This window comes from Rousettus aegyptiacus, unplaced genomic scaffold, assembly GCF_014176215.1.
Source record: "Rousettus aegyptiacus isolate mRouAeg1 unplaced genomic scaffold, mRouAeg1.p scaffold_m13_p_11, whole genome shotgun sequence".
NCBI classification, from domain to species: Eukaryota; Metazoa; Chordata; class Mammalia; order Chiroptera; family Pteropodidae; genus Rousettus; species Rousettus aegyptiacus.
In genome coordinates, this window is record NW_023416286.1 from 11,176,654 (window position 1) to 11,197,035 (window position 20,382).

At 40.3% G+C, this 20,382-nt stretch overlaps 1 protein-coding gene across 1 annotated transcript in view; it reads right to left on the bottom strand.

The window, feature by feature from the left end:
• Positions 1-4,482: 4,482 nt before the first annotated feature.
• The window catches only part of SOHLH2 (spermatogenesis and oogenesis specific basic helix-loop-helix 2), a 44,261-nt gene continuing 28,361 nt past the window's right edge, over positions 4,483-20,382 (bottom strand). Inside the window, exons 6-11 of the mRNA XM_016151065.2 lie at positions 19,999-20,109; positions 11,217-11,364; positions 10,963-11,054; positions 10,219-10,340; positions 6,938-7,194; positions 4,483-5,515 (exon numbers count right to left, since the gene is read on the bottom strand). Coding sequence (XP_016006551.2) covers positions 5,495-5,515; positions 6,938-7,194; positions 10,219-10,340; positions 10,963-11,054; positions 11,217-11,364; positions 19,999-20,109 — 751 coding nt within the window. The 3' untranslated portion in view covers positions 4,483-5,494. The remainder of the gene's footprint in view (positions 5,516-6,937; positions 7,195-10,218; positions 10,341-10,962; positions 11,055-11,216; positions 11,365-19,998; positions 20,110-20,382) is intronic.

Consider the following 20,382-nt stretch of genomic DNA (forward strand, 5'->3'; position numbering starts at 1 on the left):
CTAAACCATAGGTTCAGGAGTATTAGGGTGCCACAGCACGAGAGCCAGTATTAGTCCAAAGCAGCAAGAGGAAAAATGCCCGTGTTTGTTCTTGTTTCTGCGCACCTGCCCTGACACATACACGGCTACGGAAAGTATTTTCTCCTTTCCAATAGTTTCTAGTTCAAACCTGAGATCAGCTTTAGATCTACAGGGCAAATAACCTGCAAGTTTTCCTAGTGTTTGCATGGAATCTCTTAAGTCCTATGCCACAAAATTTTTTAAATTTGGTTATTACTTGAAGGACACAAGAACATAGCCCGATACAGGATGAAAGGAGGAATTTGGTGTTTCAGACAATATACCATTCCCAACACCCTCATAGAGCACTGACAATTTGGGAAAGAAGTAAGTGAAAAGGAATATTTCTTGGCAAAAACTTCTTGGGATACACAGTCTGGCAGGCCACTTTTCAGAACAAGTTTATCTGTGCATTTGAGAGATCTATTTCCCCGAAGTCTCTCCCAGCAGTGCCCAAGCCTACCTAGACTTTTTGAAATCTTTGCTTTGAGCATAACTGAAGAAAATTTTTACTAGAGTCTGACGAGTAAAATTCAACAGTACAACTTAGTGTCTTCATGCTTTTTGTTTTCAGAAAGAACATTATTCTTGAATGTAAAACGACCTTGAAAAGTACATAGATAAGAGACTTGTCTCTTTTCCACAGAAGTGTCATGTTCCCATTAGGATAAAACCAACTTTTGATGCAGCCACTTAACCAGGGTGCTCCGTGGGCTTCCTGCTTCCTCGTTCCATGTAACAAGGAGACAGGTGGAGAGAGAGGGGGAAACTGGCAGCCTGCCTGATCACGAGACAAACTGCCAGGAGACTCGGGTTCCCGTATCGAAATTTTATGAAATATCAATGACAAGCATTCAGAGAAATGGCATATTTTTCCAATATTATTTTGCAAAAGTAACATTTTCTTTTTAATAATCCTTTGAGTAATATTATAAAACATGAAAGATTTAACAAAAAATGAGAAAGCACCTCCCCTCACGGAAGCCGTTTCCACTGCCATCTAGATAAACTGGAGTGAGTGAAGCCCTCCCTCTTTCTTAGTTTTCACTCATCTTAGTCACACTTTCTCCAAACTCCCTGTGTCTGTTCCCACCTTTACATTTTCCTGCAACTATACTCTGCTCACAGACATTTTTACCGAATCATCTTTGTGACTTACCAAAACTGTTTCTGTGACTCACCTCCTCGGCAAAACCTGCCTCCATCGGCCAGCCTGGATGGAATTATTCTCTCCACGCTGAGCTGTGGCGATTTAGGACTGTGTTCCTGGTGCCTCACCTCTTGCTGTCAAGCCTTGTCAAGCAAGTGATTAGCATGTTATGAATGACCAGCGGCTTCCAAACCTGGCTGCACGTAAGACTCCTTCTGAGTTCCGCACTAGGCTCCTTCCCAGGACTATGAAATCAGAATCTCTGGGATAGAGGCCTAATATGCGTGGCTGGCATAAATCTACAACCACTCCCAATGCCGAGTTGGGGAGCTGATGACCACGGTCGCAGTTTGTGCCTGTTCTGTTTTGTGTCCCTCACGGGTATCTGCGTCCACTTACGTGCACTGGGTATTTTTAAGTAGGAAAATCAGATAACTTGTAGCACATCTGGCCGCAAGGATCCGGTGGCATCTACCTGGGAATCTGCATTTCAGCATGCTACTGCCCACCCACATGTGACTCCCCTGTACAGGAGTCACTAGAAGACCTATGGGGCCCAGGCAAGTCATGTCCATGAATGAGGCAAGCTGGGTGGGAGTGACCAGAGGGAAACCAATGTCCTGTAATAAGACGTAGGCACTACTTGAGTTTGTTGCTATTTTGCTATACCAGAAATAGATCCAGTTTTGAAGTTTTGAATTTTTCTTAAGCTAGAAATCCACAGAAATTCAATTTCTCACAATTCAAAAAACAAACAAACAAACCAATAAACAAACACAGCTGTGGCTTCTGCCTTGAGGGGTTTGCCCGTGCACCGCAAATCCCTGGTAACTAATTGGTAACATCATGTGAGACTGGGGGTCTGACCAAGTGACTTATGATGAATTACAGTGGAATTATAGGCTTACAAGTCCATTTATGTCTGAATGCCCCACTTAAAAATTTCACCCAACCCAGGGTGATGACTCCCCAAACCATGTCATCTCTCCTCCAGATCTCCTGCCTGTGCCGCTCAATTCTGAATGCATTTTGGCTACCTCCACTAGGATGGAGGTAGCATGCCCAAATGTAATATATCCCCAAATACAGTTGTTATCCAACGCCATCCATTCAAATGCTCTTTCCTTTGTTCCCTCAGTGAACATCAATACTATCTGTCCAGCCTCTGGAACCAGACACCTGGGTGTCATCCTTACTTCCTCACAGCTCTCTGTTGGATCCACCAAGTCTTGCTAATTCCACCCCCTTAACACTGATTAAATTTGTCTGCTTCTCTTCATCCTCACTGCCAATAACTTATTTTGGGCCAACTCTTGCCTGAATTCCTAGAATGGCCACCACCCGCCCCCCCCCCCCAAGTTGGTTTTAGCCTCCTTCAATTAATTCTGCCTTTAAATTCACTGAAGCCAGAGTGGTCATCCTGAAATGTAGATCTGATTAAGTCAATATCATGAGAGCAATGAGGCACTATTAAAAGTTCACATAGGGCCATACCGCAGTGGCTTTTGCCTGTCTCTCTCCACTCTTGCCTATCTTCTTGCTTCATTCTTCCCCATCCCACACCTGAACTCTAGCACAGCCATGTGGAACTACCTTCACTCCTTCAAATGTTTTATTGTGTCCTGTCCTTGGTATCTTTGCAAATGCAGTTCTTTTACTTAAAAACTCATCTCCCGTATCAGTCCCCAAATTTCTACCACTTGGCTTAGCTATGCCTACTGGTCCTTAAAATCTCAGCTTAATCATTATTACCATCATCACATAATTATAACTAACATGTATTATAACAATTACTATGTGCTGGGCACTGTTCTAAGGACTTTTATACATATTATCTCATTGAATCTTTACTACAACCTTAAGAGGCAAGTACCGCTATGACCAATTTTAGGGATGAGGACAGCTATGTCACTAAACCCCAAAAGCCTCGCACAAATCTCCAGAATGGGGTGGGTGGTGCTTGTAAGCACTGTAGTAATACTTCATATTCTCCCCTTTTGTAGCACTCAACAAACTCTGCTACAATTCTGTTTCATCCATCTCTTCCAGTATACTCTAAGCTCCTACATATGGAAATCAAAAAAGACTATGCCTTATAGTTGTATTCCCAGCATTCAGGACAATGCTGGTCAAACAGGCACTGAACAGATTACTATACTAAATGATATTTGAGTTACTCCACATCTGAGTGTTCTCCATGGAACACAGCTTCTTTATAAACACTATCAATTATTGTCATGTCTGCCATGTTGAGGAACATCCAACTCATATATTAGAAAAGCATGGTGAGGGGCAAGAAATAGGTATAAAAAGATTGACATACATTGATAAAAACTATAATGATGGTCAAATATCAACTTTCATTCTACCCTCTCTCTTGACTTCAAATAAGTCCCTAAGTGCTTAACTATGTCCCCTGCTCTTTGTCCTCAGCTAACACCCAAAGTCCTTCCTCTTGGCTCCCCATTCACTCAGGTAGCCACCTGAGACTCTGCACATCTGTCCATCCAACCAGAAAGATGGCTGAAATTCAGAATACAGAAATGAATAAGGGTAAGTCTCTCTCCTCAAGGAAATGTCTACTAATTTTCCTGGGCCACACAAAGGGCTCAATAAATGTTTGTTTTGGCCCCTGCTCCCTGTTTAGACAGGACTATTATACCACTTGTGTGAATCCTGCAAGCTGTTACCTTTTTACGCAAATTCCTTGGACCTTTTTTATTGTGACAATAACACTACAACTGTCTCATGACCAGTCGACTTGATTTTATAAAGAAAAATCCTGCTCTTTTTCTGCAGCCTGGGGCCCAACTAACCTTCCCTCCTTGGCTGAGAGTTGAACTTCCTTGGAAGAGTATAATTTATTAAAAAATGAAATTTTAGTAGGAAAAATGAATTTGGACATTGCATGAAGTTCATGGGAACCACCTTTGAAAAAAAACATCTTAAACAATAGATCTGGTGGCCTTCTCTTCACGTCAACAGAAAAAGGGACTGAGACCAGCAAGTAGATGGGATCTATGGCTCGCACGCTAGAGGCCCGCTGTTGAATCATCAGCCACGAGCTGTCTCTCCCAGTCCACGTATAGATATAGAGAAACTGGATGCAAAGCAAAAGTCCCAGCAGCAAAAAAGGCAGCTATGAGGGCAGTAAGTTGTCTCAGTGCCCAAAATACCTCAATGGGTTCTTTTACAATGTCAAAGCAATTACTCCTGAAAACGAGAGTAGGAAGAGTCAGCGCACATTTGTAATGAGAGACATAGAATCTTAGTTAGAAACTTCTAGTTCCTTTATAAAGTTTGACAAACATCTACAGATTCCATCATCATGACAGCCTCCAAGGAAAGTTACACAATTTAACATGGAAATCAGGCTATGCCTAACCTAATTTTTAAACTTTTCAAAAATCTAGTAAACTTAAATTCCCTACATAGTACTACTAAAAGAGGGAACACATATTTATTAAACAAAACGAAAATGAGTTACTCAGGGTCAAAACTGAATATTTAACAATAAAACATATTATGCATAAGAATATTTCAAGGGAATATAAAACAAATATTTTTCTCCCCTTAATTTCAACAGCCTTTTCTAATACCTATAGGAAGGAAGAGACAAAAAACAAATGCCTGCTAGTCTGTAACTAATGATCCAGAAAGAAAATTTACCTATTAGCTATTACTTTAATCAAGGGATTATGAACACAAAACCAAACACGTCAATTTATTCATTAGTGGGGAGGTGAGCACCTCTCTCAAACTAAGGTATCTTAGTGTGAATGGTGAATAACAAAGGAAGCTCTCTAAAATGTCAAGTCTACGAAAGAAACCACCTAGAAATAAGTGACAGTAACTCACAGTGATACTAAAAATAAGAGTCAAGTTATAAGGTCTGTACGCAATGACATCAGAGTATCGGTGTACCTCCCCGATCTTCTCACTTTATGAAGTCTACGAGAATCTTCTTCATAATGTACTTTTTTCAAAAATTGGAATATTTTTTGAGAAAAAAAAGTCTGGATCACCAAGGCCATCTATTCTGTAGCTCTCTGGGTGGGGGAGATCCAAGTAGTGTGAAGGTAAGTGAAGGCACGTGGCTCACACTTTCGCTGCCTGTCTTTCTACCCACAGAAGCGTTTAACACCTTTATCAGAAGCGTGCGATGCAAACTCTTTTGATGTTGGTCTCTGGATGTAGCTTTCAAGATCATTCTTTGTTCCATTTCCCAAATTGTCAAACTGCGCCCAATAGGTGGTCTAGAGTGTGACTTTCAAACGTTTTCTATTAATATGCCCAAAACTGTTGCTGCAAAGGGGAAGAAAAACCACATCAACTGAATCCTGGCCTGTTCTTACTCATAATGTCATAAGTATATTTCCTGTTTCCTAAAGTCACATAAAATGATTTGCAAAACCATGTGAAATCCTCAGGTGAGTAAATCTATAGCTTTTAAAATACATATTATTTACCATTATTAAAAGACACTTTTTTTCTTACAACAAAAACTACATACAGTAAGTGAAGGTCAGCGATAAGAAGATGTTGCCATTCTCTCTCATTCTCTCTGGCTTTCCTGCAGCACCCTGACGACCATGAGCAGCGGCAGGGCGTTCGCAGATCCTTCATGTGTTAAAAACTTCTTTGTATTTCTCTAGAATATTTTTCTCATAAATTTTCTGGCAAGGTCACTGTTATTCCCATTTCACAGATGTCATATGGAAATAACAATACCTACCTACCTCGAACGATTATTCCTGAGAGTCATCAGATCGTCCACATTAAGGACATAATTGTTAGGCATGTTCTTTACTTACTGAGTGCTCAAACCATGTCAGCTGTTATTAATATGCAAAAGTATCAGCAACTATATTAAGGTTATCAGAAGTACATTTTAAGCAGGCCAGTCTGGTTTGGGACTTCCTCTAGAACTGGACAATTCTTCTAAAAAATGAAGACACCACTATATCCATATGCTGATCCACGTGCCTGGAATGCCCTCCCCTCCCCCATTCCGACCCCTACCCGCTCTACCGGGCTAATTCTGACTCTACAAACCCCAGCTTAGACTGCACTTCTTGCTAGGGTGAGCTGTCCCTGACCTCTCCCAAAGCTGGGGTACAGCACACCCCACTGGAGTACTCATCTACGTGCTCCACTGGGTATCACATTCGCTTGCCTCTAGGCCTGCTTCTCTATGACATTAAAGTTTCGTGAGGACAGTGACTGTCCTTTATACACACACAACATCCTTAGAGGCTGGTGAACTGCCAGGAGATAGCAGGTACTTAGTAAATATCTGTGATGCAATGACACCCAGGACCTGCAATCAGCCTGGCCGGTGTCGGGAGAACAGGCATTCACCCAGAGGGCGCGACTGCCGGGCAAGGAGATGGGGCAGCAGCGGCCACTGACAGGGCCAGCTGAGCGTGAGGCTGGGAAACAGGATGTGGTGTCTCAGGAGCAGAGGGGCCACGGGGAGGGGGTCCAGAGGAAATCAGCTTCTATCTGATCATGTAGGGTCACACCAGCAGAGCCACATCAGATTTACTGATTCCAGATACGCAGATGCCTGTCCTGCCACATGAGGAATGGGAGTCTGGGCTAACTAGACCTGGCCCCAGCCTAAGAGATTCCAGACCAGAGTATTAGCAGTGAAATGAGAATCAGGGGCCTTGCAGCTGGAATGACAGAGTCCAATGTCACCAAGACCCCAGAGGATGGACTTACCAGACAGTTGGGATGTGTTGGGCACGTCTGGCCCAGCGCCGAATTGCAGTGCTGAGGAAGAAACTTTGAGACTTTGGACGCAGCTGACGGAAAATGAATGGAAATGTTCTGATTTGTTATCGCAGCTGCATCACAGGAAGGGATGACTTTAGAATAGTATCTGACAGCATGGAAGGAATTGAGAGAGAGAGCTGTGCTGGCAGCTCGAGCTTTGTGTGTATCACCGACAGTGTTCTCTGAGGTGGAGCTGGACTGACCTTTAATAAAAAGGAACACAAATATCTGTTAGTAGACATCACTCTGTAACTCGGAACTACTGTATTTAAAAGAAATTGTTCTCTATTTAATTTCCTTAGGTTACAAACTTACACTGCTGCTACACTTAAATGCTGTTGGAAAAACAAAGTGAACTTTTAGTAGCAACATTTAATTCAATACACATACTATAAATTCATGTTCGTGTGTCATTAAAAGACAGAGATTTTGGAGAAGCATCAGATGTGTGTGTGTGTGTGTGTGTGTGTGTGTGTGTGTGTGTGTTTTCCATCATAATCAAAATTGTGACTGTCCCTATGAAGCAAGGACGAATGTCAGAAAGAACTCTATTCACCTACAAATAAAGTTTGGTTGATCTTCTATTGGTAAACTGAGTTATATCATTATATATCTATACTCTCTACACTACCTAGAAAGCAGAAAAATATGTAAAAATATATAATGAATGTTAATAGCGCCATCTTAGCACTGTGAATACCTACTGGGCATTAATAGTAATAAAAGTAAAGAATTTTATTTTTACTTTAAATACAAAAGTATTTGCAACATTTGGGAATATCTGCATTAAAGCAAATGTGTACAGAGATTTATGGAAAAGGACAAGCAAAGGCAACCTAATGAAGTCTAATCTCAACTGTATCAGCATTTCTGTGTCACAGGTCAGACTTTAGCACAGAAACCTTGTGACTTCAGGTGGTCCTTTAACTTCTTCAGCCTTCAATTTACTGACCTCGGTGATGAGAGTGAAATTCAAAAGACATAACTGATTTCAACTGTTCCAAACCTCTTTCAAAAACAACTTGGCAACATGCTTTACGAGCTCCATCTGTCCTCACATCCTCAAACCCATTCGTCGCTGACTTCAGATATCCAGCCCAAGGAATAGTCCAGAATATAGAAAAGTCTACATGGTGGAAAATATTTCCTATCATACTGTATATAAAAGCACTGTCCCTATAAAACTGGAAACACAAAATGTAGCAATTGGAGGATGGCTATGAAAATTATTCTATAAATAATTTTATAAACTCCTAAAATAATTAAAATGGTGATGAGGGCTGCACAGTAAAAACAATTAAAGTATATATGACACAATGTTAAGCAACAAAAGTAGGAGACAAAATCTGATGTACAATATGATTATTACTGTAGAAAAATATATAAAGAAAAAAACTTGCAGGAAAAAGTGAACAGTTATTAGCTGGGTTAGTAAAGGACTAATACTGCTTTTCAAATGAGAAAATGTATAAATAAAAATTAAAATGGGGGTTTTGCCTCCATGACCTCTAAGCCCTTCTCCAGCCCAAACGTGCCCCAAGCCGCCGGTTCTAGTACACCTGTGTTGTCCCGAGAGCAGCTGCTTGAGGTGATGCAACAGCAAGAGATGCTGGGGCACAGAAAGGCCTGGCCCCGCTGCCCTGGCCCCGCTTCCCTGGAAAGAGGGTCTCGGAGTTTCTGCAGAATATAAACAGCGAGAATGCAGAAGCAAAAAATGTATAAGAAGTGACCTTGGTGGCCAGATGCCTGTGTCCTGACCTCTCAGTCTGGGAAGATCTAGTCATCCAGGATAATATCAGCCACAGCCACTTTAAGGAGCTCTTGGCTACTTTTTTCCATTCTCACTCCCCTCTTCCCTAAGGCAGGAGAAAAGTCTTAACTGACTAATAAAATACCTGAGGTTGATTTGATTATATGAACAAGAAGGGCTATCTTCTATTCTTGGCCCCCTTTCTCTTCTGACGTTGAACACCATCCCTGGCAACCTCAGTTGCGCCCTTGGCTTCTACTACATCTGCACTCAGATGGCGAGAGGAATCGTTATTTGCTGTCATGACCCTCTCTGCTACTAATTCATGAGCTCCGTAAGAACAAGATCTGCACCTTGTTTGTCCCACATCCCCATCTGTGAAGCAGGGACGTCAGAGCCAGAACTAAGGGATGAACTGGGAGTTAAACAGGCACAGTGCAAGAAAGGCCACACCCGGCAAAGGGAGGTGCTGAGGTGAAAGAGCAGAGTCCCTTAAAGACATCAGCAGAAGGGTGACCCCAGACTAGGGCACTGAGATGGAAAAGGATTCGTGGTGATTCTTTAGGATGGGGAGGAATAATGTGCTTTTCCTCTATCAGTTTCCTTTGTTTACATATTCTAATATATTCAAATCGGAAGTGTTCCTTTGACCTGTTCTGTTTGCAGTTTCCTTCAGGACCCCCTGCTGAAGCGGGGCAGGGCAGGAGTGCAACACCTTGCCGGTTTGCCACTGAACAGCGACCTTCGGGAATAGCAAGTACAGACTGGGGCTGGCATTTTTCTCGCCCCGGCTCCGCTTTTTGCCATCTTATTTCAGCAAGCACATGAGCATGCTTGGACTGTATATGGCACAGATGACAAAGAAGCCTCATGGCGGGTCAATGTTTCACAACGAATATGCACATCATGGATCTTTCTTAAGCACCTACTGTGAGACAGTCATTGCTCAAGGTACTAGAAATACAGGAATGACCAACCCAAGCAAAACATTCCTGTCTTCATGGAGTCGATATTCTAGTGGGAGAGGTCAGGCCATAAACAAGCTGCGCGTGCACAGCGCACGAACAGGCGCTGAGTGCGGTGAAGGAATGCTGCAGGGAAGGCGGTGCTGGGCCCCCGTGTGGCGTGCCGCTGGGGGCGGCGTGCACCTCCAGCTGGGCGGCTGAGAAAGTGTTCCTGAGAAGAGGACACTTCAGCAAAGACATGAAGAAAGTCAATAAACGAATGCGTTAAATGCTCAAAACAGTACTGAATTACTACAAACACTTCCCTTCCCTTTAGATCTGAGTCACATAAATAAAGTCACCAGTATGCTTATCAACCATGAGCCCCATCTCTAGGATAACACCCTGTTGGTGCCCGTGGCCAGCTGTGTACTGCAAGCAGATGACACCACAGGGTTTGTGGGGGACTCTCCAGCCTCAATTCGCTGCAGACCCGAGTATCAGCATGGTCTGAGGGGCCAGGTGGGGCTCACCTCTCACAGCGTCTCCCGAGGGGCCCCCTGAGGCAGGAACAGGGCACACATTCAAGCACTTGTTAGCCAGGAATCTGATCCCTCTCACCGGTGAGTAAGTGTTTGCCAATACACTGCTTTCCCTTAGAAAGACAGGAAAAAAAAAAAAAACTTTACACATATCTCAAGAAAGACAATATGAACATTGCTGAATTCAATTGTTTGTCCATCATCCAAGTTATAAAAAATGTAACAGAGCCTAAACTATAGATTTTTTAAAAACAGGAAGAAATTGTTGAAAAGGATTCATGGTGATTCTTTAGGACAGGGAGGAATAATCTGCTTTTCCTCTATCAGTTTCCTTTGTTTACATATTCTAATATATTCAAACGGGAAGTGTTTCTTTGACCTATTCTGTTTGCAGTTTCTTTCAGGACCCCTGCTGAAATGGGGCTGAGCTGTTCCAACACCCCGGGAGTGCCTGCATCCATCACGCCCCTGCTGGGCTGCCAGTCACAACCATCACTCCTGGTAAAGCCCGTTTTAAGATTCTCAGAAATAACAAAAGAAGAGTGAGACAGATGATGACAGGATCATGGGCCTGAGAACGGCACATGGTTCATCACTAATTAAATGATACACATCAACAATGGGAGAAGTTCACCGACTCCCAATTAATGCCTGGGTGTTCATTGCTGTTGGGTTCAGGCCTGTCTACACTTCCAGCGCCAGCACTGAAGAAAATAACAGGCGTCCTTATCATACCTCTGTGCCACGATCGTGCCTGGGACAGAGAGCTGGATGGGCATCTGTTGTTTCTTACAAAACCTCCTATTGCTCTGCAGTGCTTCTGTAATCTAGAGTACAGACAGACAAAGATCTACTTAGATTTTTTCTTATATACATACACACATACATTTCCAATGATTAAAAAAAAAAAAACCACAAAGAAAGAAAATGTAGCATTACGGCACTGTGTATGAGGATAAAATTCAATGGCTTGGGAGCTGAATGAATACCTGGCCCATAACGGCTGGAGGGATTTGCTCCCGGATATACTTCATATAATCCACTGTTGCCTCAAGAATGGAAGCTGCATCATTCTTTCTCCCCTTTATACATGGCAATAGAGTCCGCAGCTGCTCACAGCAATACTTGATTCGTTCTCTGAGCAGGGAATGGTAATAAACAAGAAATAATTAGTCTCATTTTCTTCCTTGTACGCAACTCTTCCTCCTGGTGTCCCCTTCAGAGGAGGCCATTTCCCTACAAGCCAGCAGCCCCATAACCCCGGGGTCCAGCCTCCCCAGGGGTGCTCACTCACACTGCTCCCAAGGACACTGTCCGTGCTGGTGGCAGCACCAGCCTGCGCGCCCCAGGCCTGCTGCAGTGTACGCACACCCTGACACTGGGCGGCGCACCGCCGTCCTCTGTCTGTGGTTTCACTTTCTGATCTCAACCATGGTCCAAAAATATTAAGTAAAAAATTTCAGAATTCAACACTTCACAAGTTTTAAAATGTGTGCTGTTCTGAGCAGCGTGAGATCTCATGCCTCCTACTCTGTCCCCGCTGGGACATTGCGAATCGTGCCGCTTTCCCAGTACTGAGCAGTCGTCTGCGTTATTGGAGAGCAGGTATGAGAGAGAGAGAGAGACCACATTCACATAACTTTTATTACCGTACCTTGTTATAATCATTCTATTTTATTTTTATTAATCTCTTACTGTGCCTAATTTATAAATGAAGCTTTCTCATAAGTATGTACGTATAGGAAAAAAACAGTATATAGAGAGTTTGGTACTATCTGTGATTTCAGGCACCCACTGGGGGGTCCTCATGGATAAGGGGGGACGATTGTACATATCCCCATTGCCTATGGAAACCTAGAGAAGACTCCTCCCTCAGAGAAGAGAATCATGCATACATCAGTAAATCCTTTTGCAATTCACGCTAGAAGCCTAGAAGGCAAAGAGTAGTCAGAATACTCATGTCACTGTGACCTGGACCACATTTACAACAATAGATCAGTTAGCATCTTGTAATGCATGGGCTTCACATGTAACTGAAGCAGTAGGTAAGGACGGAACAAATAAACCAACATGCAAATGAGAACAACATCTAAGATAGTATCAGAAGGAAACTAACCTCAGCATTTCATAGTTCCAACAGGAAATACATAGGAAATATAAATCTAAGTTGATCTAAAATTTGGTACCTTCATATTTTCATGTGCTCACCTAATAAACATTAAGTTCCTGCTTTGTGAATACTGCCTCGAAGTACAAAGTGTCTGGTGGTAACTCTGCCCGTTATTAGCTAGAACCTTTGACAGGCTACCAAACCTCTCTGAATGTCAGAATGGCAAGACAAAATAATAATTAAAAATTTTAGTTTGATATATAGCCAGGGAGTAACTAAAATAATCTAGATTAGTGGCGCTTTAATTAAGTTTTGAGTTCTGCCGGGATTCTGTGAAGGTGTCTCAGGGACTATTCTGAAAAGAAAGGGATGGAATCATCAACAATTTGACAATGTATATGAAGGGCTTTGAGACTTTTCACATATTTTAACATGGTACTTCCACTTACGAGGGTCTAAAATGCAGAACAAACTTTTTGTTATCTATTATGTTATAGTGGTATAGCAGTAAAATATGAAAAACAATCTGAACATGCAAAATAAGTGGCCGCTTAGGTAAGCTTTAGTATATTAGCTAAGCACAATATTACCTTGCAGTGGAAATAATATGTTATAATGCCTACTGAGAAAAGATATGATATTTTGATAGGGTATAAGTATAAGATACAAGACAGCACATAAAAAAAATATAGTCCTAGTCATTAAACAAAGCATAAATAAAGCATAGAAAGAAAAACTAAAAACAGAAACATCAATTAATAATTATTCCTCGATGGCTGAGCTATGGAAAATGTTATTTCTTCCTTTTATTTTCTACATTTTCCAAGTATTTTCGCTGAGCATGTCACTTTCATAGTGAAAAATCATATTAAATATTTTTCTAACATTTATTAGGAAAATGTTCAAACAGAAAAATTGAAAAAAGAACTCTTAATTTTTAAAAATTGAAAGCATTAAAAATTTGTACTGGGAGTACTTATATACTCACTACCTAGAGCCTGCGATGAACATTTACTGTCCTTGTTTGTCACATATGACTCATCCCACTGGCCACACGTTATTCATTTTATTATACTGAAGCATTTCTAAGTTAAGTTGTAGACTTTGGTAAACTAAACCCTGAAACATATCATTAGCTAGAGTTCAAATTATTTAGTTTCAGGTAAAGATTATATAAAATAAAATATGCAAATACGAAGGGGACTATTCTATCAGTTTTGACAAACGTGCAAAGCTACATACCCACAGACCCTAACCAACACTGTCACAACCCCTGCAAGGTCCTTATGTTCCTTCCTAGTCAATCACATCCTGTGTAACAGGCAACCACATTCCTGATATTTTCCCATCCCACATTAGTTTTGTCTGTCCTTGAACTTCCCATCTAATTCTTACAAAGCCCACAATACAATACTATAATTTTTACTTATAATAATCTGAAGCATTTTATGGATTATAGACTTAAATGTAAGACATGAAACCATAAAATTTATAGACAAAAACATAGGTAGTAAGCTATTTGACATGGGTCTTAGTAATATCTTTTTGAATATGTCCCCTTGAGTAAAGAAAATAAAAGCAAAAATAAACAAATGAACTTTATCTAACTAAAAATCTTCTGCACGATGAAGGATACCATCAATGAAACAGAAAGACAACCTATTGAATGGAAGAATATATTCAAATATGAACATCCAATAAGGAGTTGATATCTAAAATATACAAAGGATCATAAAACTCAATAACAAAAACTAAACAGTTTGATCAAAATATGGGCAGAGGACATGAGAAGACATACAGGTGGCCAACATGTGAAAAGATGCTCAACATCAATAATCATCAGGGAAATGCAAATCAAAACCAAAATGAGACACTACCTCACACCAGTCAGGATGGGTACCATCAAAAAGTCAACAAATAATATGTGTTAGCGAGTATGTAAAGAAAAGAGACTTCCTGCGCACTGTTGGTCGGGCTGCAAGCTGGTGCAGCCACTATGGAAAATGGTGTTGAAATTCCACACAAAAAAATAAAAACAGATCTATTATATGATCCAGTAATTCTACTCCTGGGTATTTCTCTGAAGAAAATGAAAACACTAATTTGAAAAGATATATGAACTCTTATGTTCGTTGCAAGATTATTAACAATAGCCAAAATATGGACACAACCTAGGTGTCTGTCAGTAGAAAATGTGATATGTATGTACACAATGGAATGTTACTCAGCACTGAAAAAGAATAAAATCTTGCCATTTGGGATAACATGGATGGACCATGAGAGTATGATGCTAAATGAAATAGGTCAGACCGAGAAAGACAAAAACTATCAGTTATATGTGGAAACTAAGAAAACAAAACAAATGCACAAATAAAACAAAGCAAAAACAGACTCACAGAATGATCGCACTGATGATTGCCAGATGAGTGGGGGATGGGTAAAAAAGGTGAAGGAGAATATGGTGAACAATATCATGATAAGTTTGCATGGTGACAGATGATTACTAGACTTAGTGTGAACATATTGTAAAATATATAATGTCTGATCACTACATTATACATGTGAAACTAAAATAATGTTGTATATTAAGTATACTTAATGAAAAATAACCTGAAGCATTTTAAATAAAGAGGAAACATGTTTCTTTTCTAATATTAGCTCACATATTTAGCATTTCTGACACTATTCAGTCCTTCCCAGAGATTCAGGTATCCATTTAGCATTCTCTTTAGCCTAAAGAATTTCCTTTAGCTTTCTTACCCTGTAAGTCTGCTAGTGTCAAAAATTCTAAATTGTCTTTTATCTAAAAACATCTTTATTTTACTATGGAAATATGATTTAAAGTAAAAATAATAGCAATGTGAAGTTGACAAATGTAAAAGTAAAATGTATAGCAACAAAGAAAAATAAGACAGAGTAAGTGGAAATACTGTTGTATGTTAAGTGTCATAATGTCAATTCAAAGTAAACTATAAGTTAAGGATGTATATTATAACCCTAGAACCACTAAAAAAACAGTTTTGCTAAAAAAAAGCATGTGAATGGTTGCACGTGAATCGACAATTATCTCAAAATAAATATTTAATTAAAAAAACACGAATACACACACACACACACGCACACACACAGCCGGTTGCTCACAGCTCCCCACAGGATTGGCACTTCACATGCATGGCCATGTGGGGACGCCCTGAGTGGCATAATGTACCCTTTCTCTTGTAACAATCCGTCTTTCCAAAACCCATCAAACCATACACACAAACACATGCAACTTATCTCTAACAATAATTTAATCTGATATCTATTAAATGTTACTCTTTTCCTAAATTCTCTAATGTTCCTGAGTCCCTGAAAGCTATTAGTAAATATTATGGATCCATAATGGAAGCCTTCTTCTCTGCTTCTCTATCTTTCCTGTCTAACATTAAGGGCAGGAATGTGAGGCTGGGACAGGGCTATGGCATATGTGACCTGTATCCTTAAGTGGCAGTGGAGCAAATACATAAGTAGAATTTTGTCCTTTTGGGCATAACTCAAAGTGACCTCTTCAGAGCAAAATTCCATTTGAGTATTACGGATTAGCTAAAAATATGTATATATTGACACATGGTCTGAGAGAAGATATTTGCAATATAAATATTTGGCAAAAGGGTTAGTATCTAGAATATGTAATTAACTTCTAAAAATCAATACGAAATAAAAAAAACAAAGACAGAAAAACCCAATAAGAAAGTGGACTGAAAAATGAACATTTAACCAAAGGAAATTAAAGAAAAATTATACACTTAAGATTTCTTTGTATGTTAATTACACCACGATTTTTTAAAAACTAAAAAACAAACAAACAAAAACAAAACAGAAGAAAAGAATGAAGAGCAACTACTTAGCAAAACTTCTGGAAGGACGTAACGCTGGCTTAGAGAAGTCGGCTAACCGCTGGCCAGGGCTCCCGTGGCCCTGCCTTTTTCTTTTCCCTTTGCCTATGGAAGCAGCAATAGGCAACGACAGGTCAGAGTGTGCTTTGTCTTCCTTGTTTACCACAGAAGCCATCTTGGTTATGACCCAATCCACACAAATAAAGAAAAGAATCAATCTGGTTTCATTCTTCTCCAGTTAACAGTGACTGAAGAGGCTGACAGAGATCTGAAGCCTAAAGTCTTGATCCAAACTAAATCCTCGGGTATCTGCTCTTTACAAATGTGTCTCAAGCAAACAGGAACTCACAGAGAGAGAGGTCTCTTGGTCAGACCCTCTGAAAACTTCCTGTTTTACCTTCCTTGAATTTCTAAGACTCGATGAGACCTGGAGAAGCCTTCACTTGTGAGAAACTATGGCAAAGCTCACATTCACTTCTTTTCAAGTGAGTAGACATCCTGAAAATTATTGAACCACCATTACTTGGACTCATGGAAACACAAACAAAATAATGGCATCACTTGAAAAGCAGACACCTTACTAAGATGAAGACATACATATTCATGTTTTTAAAACATGTATAATGAAAGTGATTTCACAAAGACTTAGAATGGGGTAGCTAATTTTTATTAATCTGTTCTGATAAAGAAGGCAGATGTTAAAAGAAGTTTTAAAAAGAAATTCCCAACCACAAATATTCAAAACCATTAGCTGGGACCATTATTTCCTTAACACTAGCAAACATCATGTTGCCCTATGCTGCTTAAAACAAAACAAAGTGAAACAAAAAAGATAAAACTATGTGTCAAGTAGCTGATTGGGAGGAGGAGAAGAAAGGGGAATGGACTAGAAGCTTATATTTGAAGATTCACAGGCATAATCAGAAGGGTTAAGAGGAAGAAAAGGCAAAACCAAATAATTATGGATGGTTGTTTACTTTCTGGCATCTTTAAAGCAAATCTCTAAAGGGCAACAGAGGAGTCCTGGTTACAGTTTTTCTTTTGGGGAAAAAAGATTTCTAGCCCTTGAATGTCACAGGAGTGGCACATCTCCCAAAGTATCCTTTTAGTCTACTGGATGAGTAGTTCTCTGATGTTAGTTTTCATCAACCATTGAAATTAAAAAATAAAAACAATGCAGAATTTTGGGGTACCAATCAAGAATTGCCGTTAGCTCTAGACATAAAAAATAATGAAGGTTACCATCTCCCAACAACATTATTTTGTAATCATTTACTAATATCACCACAATTTTAACACCAAACGACGCATGGAAAACACAATCTTAGGATATAAATTATATAATATACGGCTTTAAAAATAATCATTGCGCTGTATTTTTCTCATTTCACTGCAGATTGGCGAACTCTGTAGGATAGCCCTGGACAGAAGGCCAAAGTCTTTACTTGGCCAAGGCAGCAGACATGTGGGTGAAGGCCTTTCGAACTAGAAGAAGCCATCCACAAGCCCAAACCCCACCATCTTCCCACTAATCTTCAGCAGATAATGAAAGCCATTTGGCAGCACTTGCTCAACTTTCTCCCCATCTCTGGCCTCCATCAAAAGATGCGTCTTTATCCACATTCAGTTTTAGCTCCTTGCCTCCATTTTCAGTAGGAAACGGTCTGCTTGGTTCCATAGCCTCCTGACTCCTCAAGGATGCTAAATCCATCACTAACACCCTTGCCAGCTGTAAGGGATTAAAATTCTTTGACATTCCCCCAATGAGAGGTGGGATCTATGCACCCTCCCCTTGGACCTGGGTAGACTCTGTGACTGCTTTGACCGACAGTATATGTCAGAAGTGGTGATCATCCAGTTTCTGGTCCCAGGCCTTGAGAGACTGACAGCTTCCTCTTCCTGTCTCTTAAACATTCTAGGACTTCTGGGCTGCCACAGAAAAAGGCGACAACGCTGGGACTACTCTGCTGGAGAAGCTTCATGGCTCTGGTCATGTCTTGGACCCTCCTGACTAGACCACCCACTAACTGAACACTAACAAGTGACCCCAGTTAATGTCACGTAGGCAGAGGAATTGCCTAGTTGAGTCCTGCTCACATTGTTAACCCATAAAACCACTTATTGAGCCAATGAATTTTGGTTTCTTTTTTTTAATGCAGCCACAGATAACCAGACCATGAGTACCTTCAAGAACTCTGTTGCTCTTCCAGCAATTTTCTTTTGGAATACAAATATAACAAATATAACCATATTTGAGTCTGGCCCAGCCTTAGCAAAATTTCTCATTTTACCCTAAATTTTACCTTTTATATACCATACACCTTCATTTTCTCTTTCATCTATGCTCTTGCCTTTGACTCTCCATCTTTCTGCAATGGTGCCTCTTCCCTAACCATGCCAGCAAAATTATTTTTGTCAAGGTCAGTGATGTGTAGGCTTTACAAAATACAAATAGTGAATTTTCCGTTCTTACCTTCCTTGAGCTCTGAGTCACGTGATGCTCCTGAACACTCCCTCCTTTAGGAAACTCTCTGCTCCCCAGGTCTCAACACCACTCCCTCTTGCTTTTCTTCTTATCTTCCTAGCAATTCTTTTTCCCCCGATCTCTTCTCAGCTGCCTGTGCCTTAAATATTGAGATTTCCCCCGAGGTTCTCTTCTCCACTTGTCTCTTCCTTACCTGCTTTTCAAAGTCATCAAATCCATCCTGCATTTGTGCTTCAAATAGATCTGTGTCCTAATGGCTCTGGAGTCTATATTTCTGGCCTAGATCTTTCTCTAGAAACTCAGGGCCAACTCCTTCATGGCCAACTAGCTCCCTTTAAACCTGGACACATTTAAACTCAACAATAGCAAAATTATCCCCCACTGCTGGCCCCCCCATTCCCCTGTACTTCCTAGTCAGTCGATGGTTCCACCACTTACTTGGAAGTTACACTTGACTACTCCTTCAGCCATGTGCATACTGATTCTATCTACTTAACACATCTAAAGTTGGCTTACTCCTCACCACCCCATTCCAAGCACCATAGTTCAGGATTTCATAATTTCTTATTATGGACTCCTTTGGCCTTCAGATTCAATCCATTCCATTCTAAGGCACCAATCTTATCCTGTCACTTCCTTTGCTAAATCCCTGGCTTACCTCTCCAGCAGTTCAGGTTAACTTTAAACTTCTTAATGTGACATACCCAGACCTCACCTATGACTTTTCATTTCTTGCCTCTTTCCATTTGTGCCCTTATAGTCAACTATATGAAAATACTTGCAGTTCCATGAATTCACTGTACCTTCTCATACTGCCAGCTTCTGTTCCTGCTACTCCGGCCACATAAAACACCCCTCCCTGACTTCTAAACCAAATTAATAGTAACTTTTGGTTTAAAGCTCAATCTAGCTCTCACCTTCTCAGGAAAGCCCTCCCCATCCCATCGCTCTGTCCTGGGTAACTTTCCGAGTGTGATTTTTGTGTGTTCCTCTCCATCATGACATGTATTAAAACACAGTTTTCTATTTAACAGTTCTTTATTTCAAAGTCTGTCTGAGCACTAGGCTAAGACCTCTTGAAGGCAAGGATTTATTTATTTTTCTCATTTCTCCAATTATATTGTGGCACACTCATAACTATTTGTTGAATGACTAAATAAATTAATGAGTGCCATGTGTTTAGTTGCCAGATTTACTAGTTTCACATAGACTTTTAACAGTATTACACAAAATTATGAAATTCGCTAAAGTAATTTCTTTCTACAAAGGAATAATAATAAAAGGGCTGTATCAAAATTCACCTTCTCAGCTTTTCCTTGCTTGAATGAAGAAGAGAAATCCTTTTGCTTTTCTCGAAATCAGACAACGGAGCCCTTAATTCAAGCCCAGTGTCATTTCTTAGAGAGTCAGAGCTAGAAACAAGAGAAAATCATACCATACATTTAAGAGGAAAATTGTCGGATAACATTAAGCAACAAGTACTAATACACAAATCAACAGCTGCTTCTCTAAGTCCCCTGCTTCAAACCAAGGTGTAGTAAATATCAAAGCACTTTACCTTGCATATTTGATACAGAATAATTTATTTCAAAGTTTCAAAAAAATTAATTATCAAGGCTATCATAAATTAAATGACCGATCAAAATTCTAAAATATACTAATTAGGAATTATGCTTAAAATAATC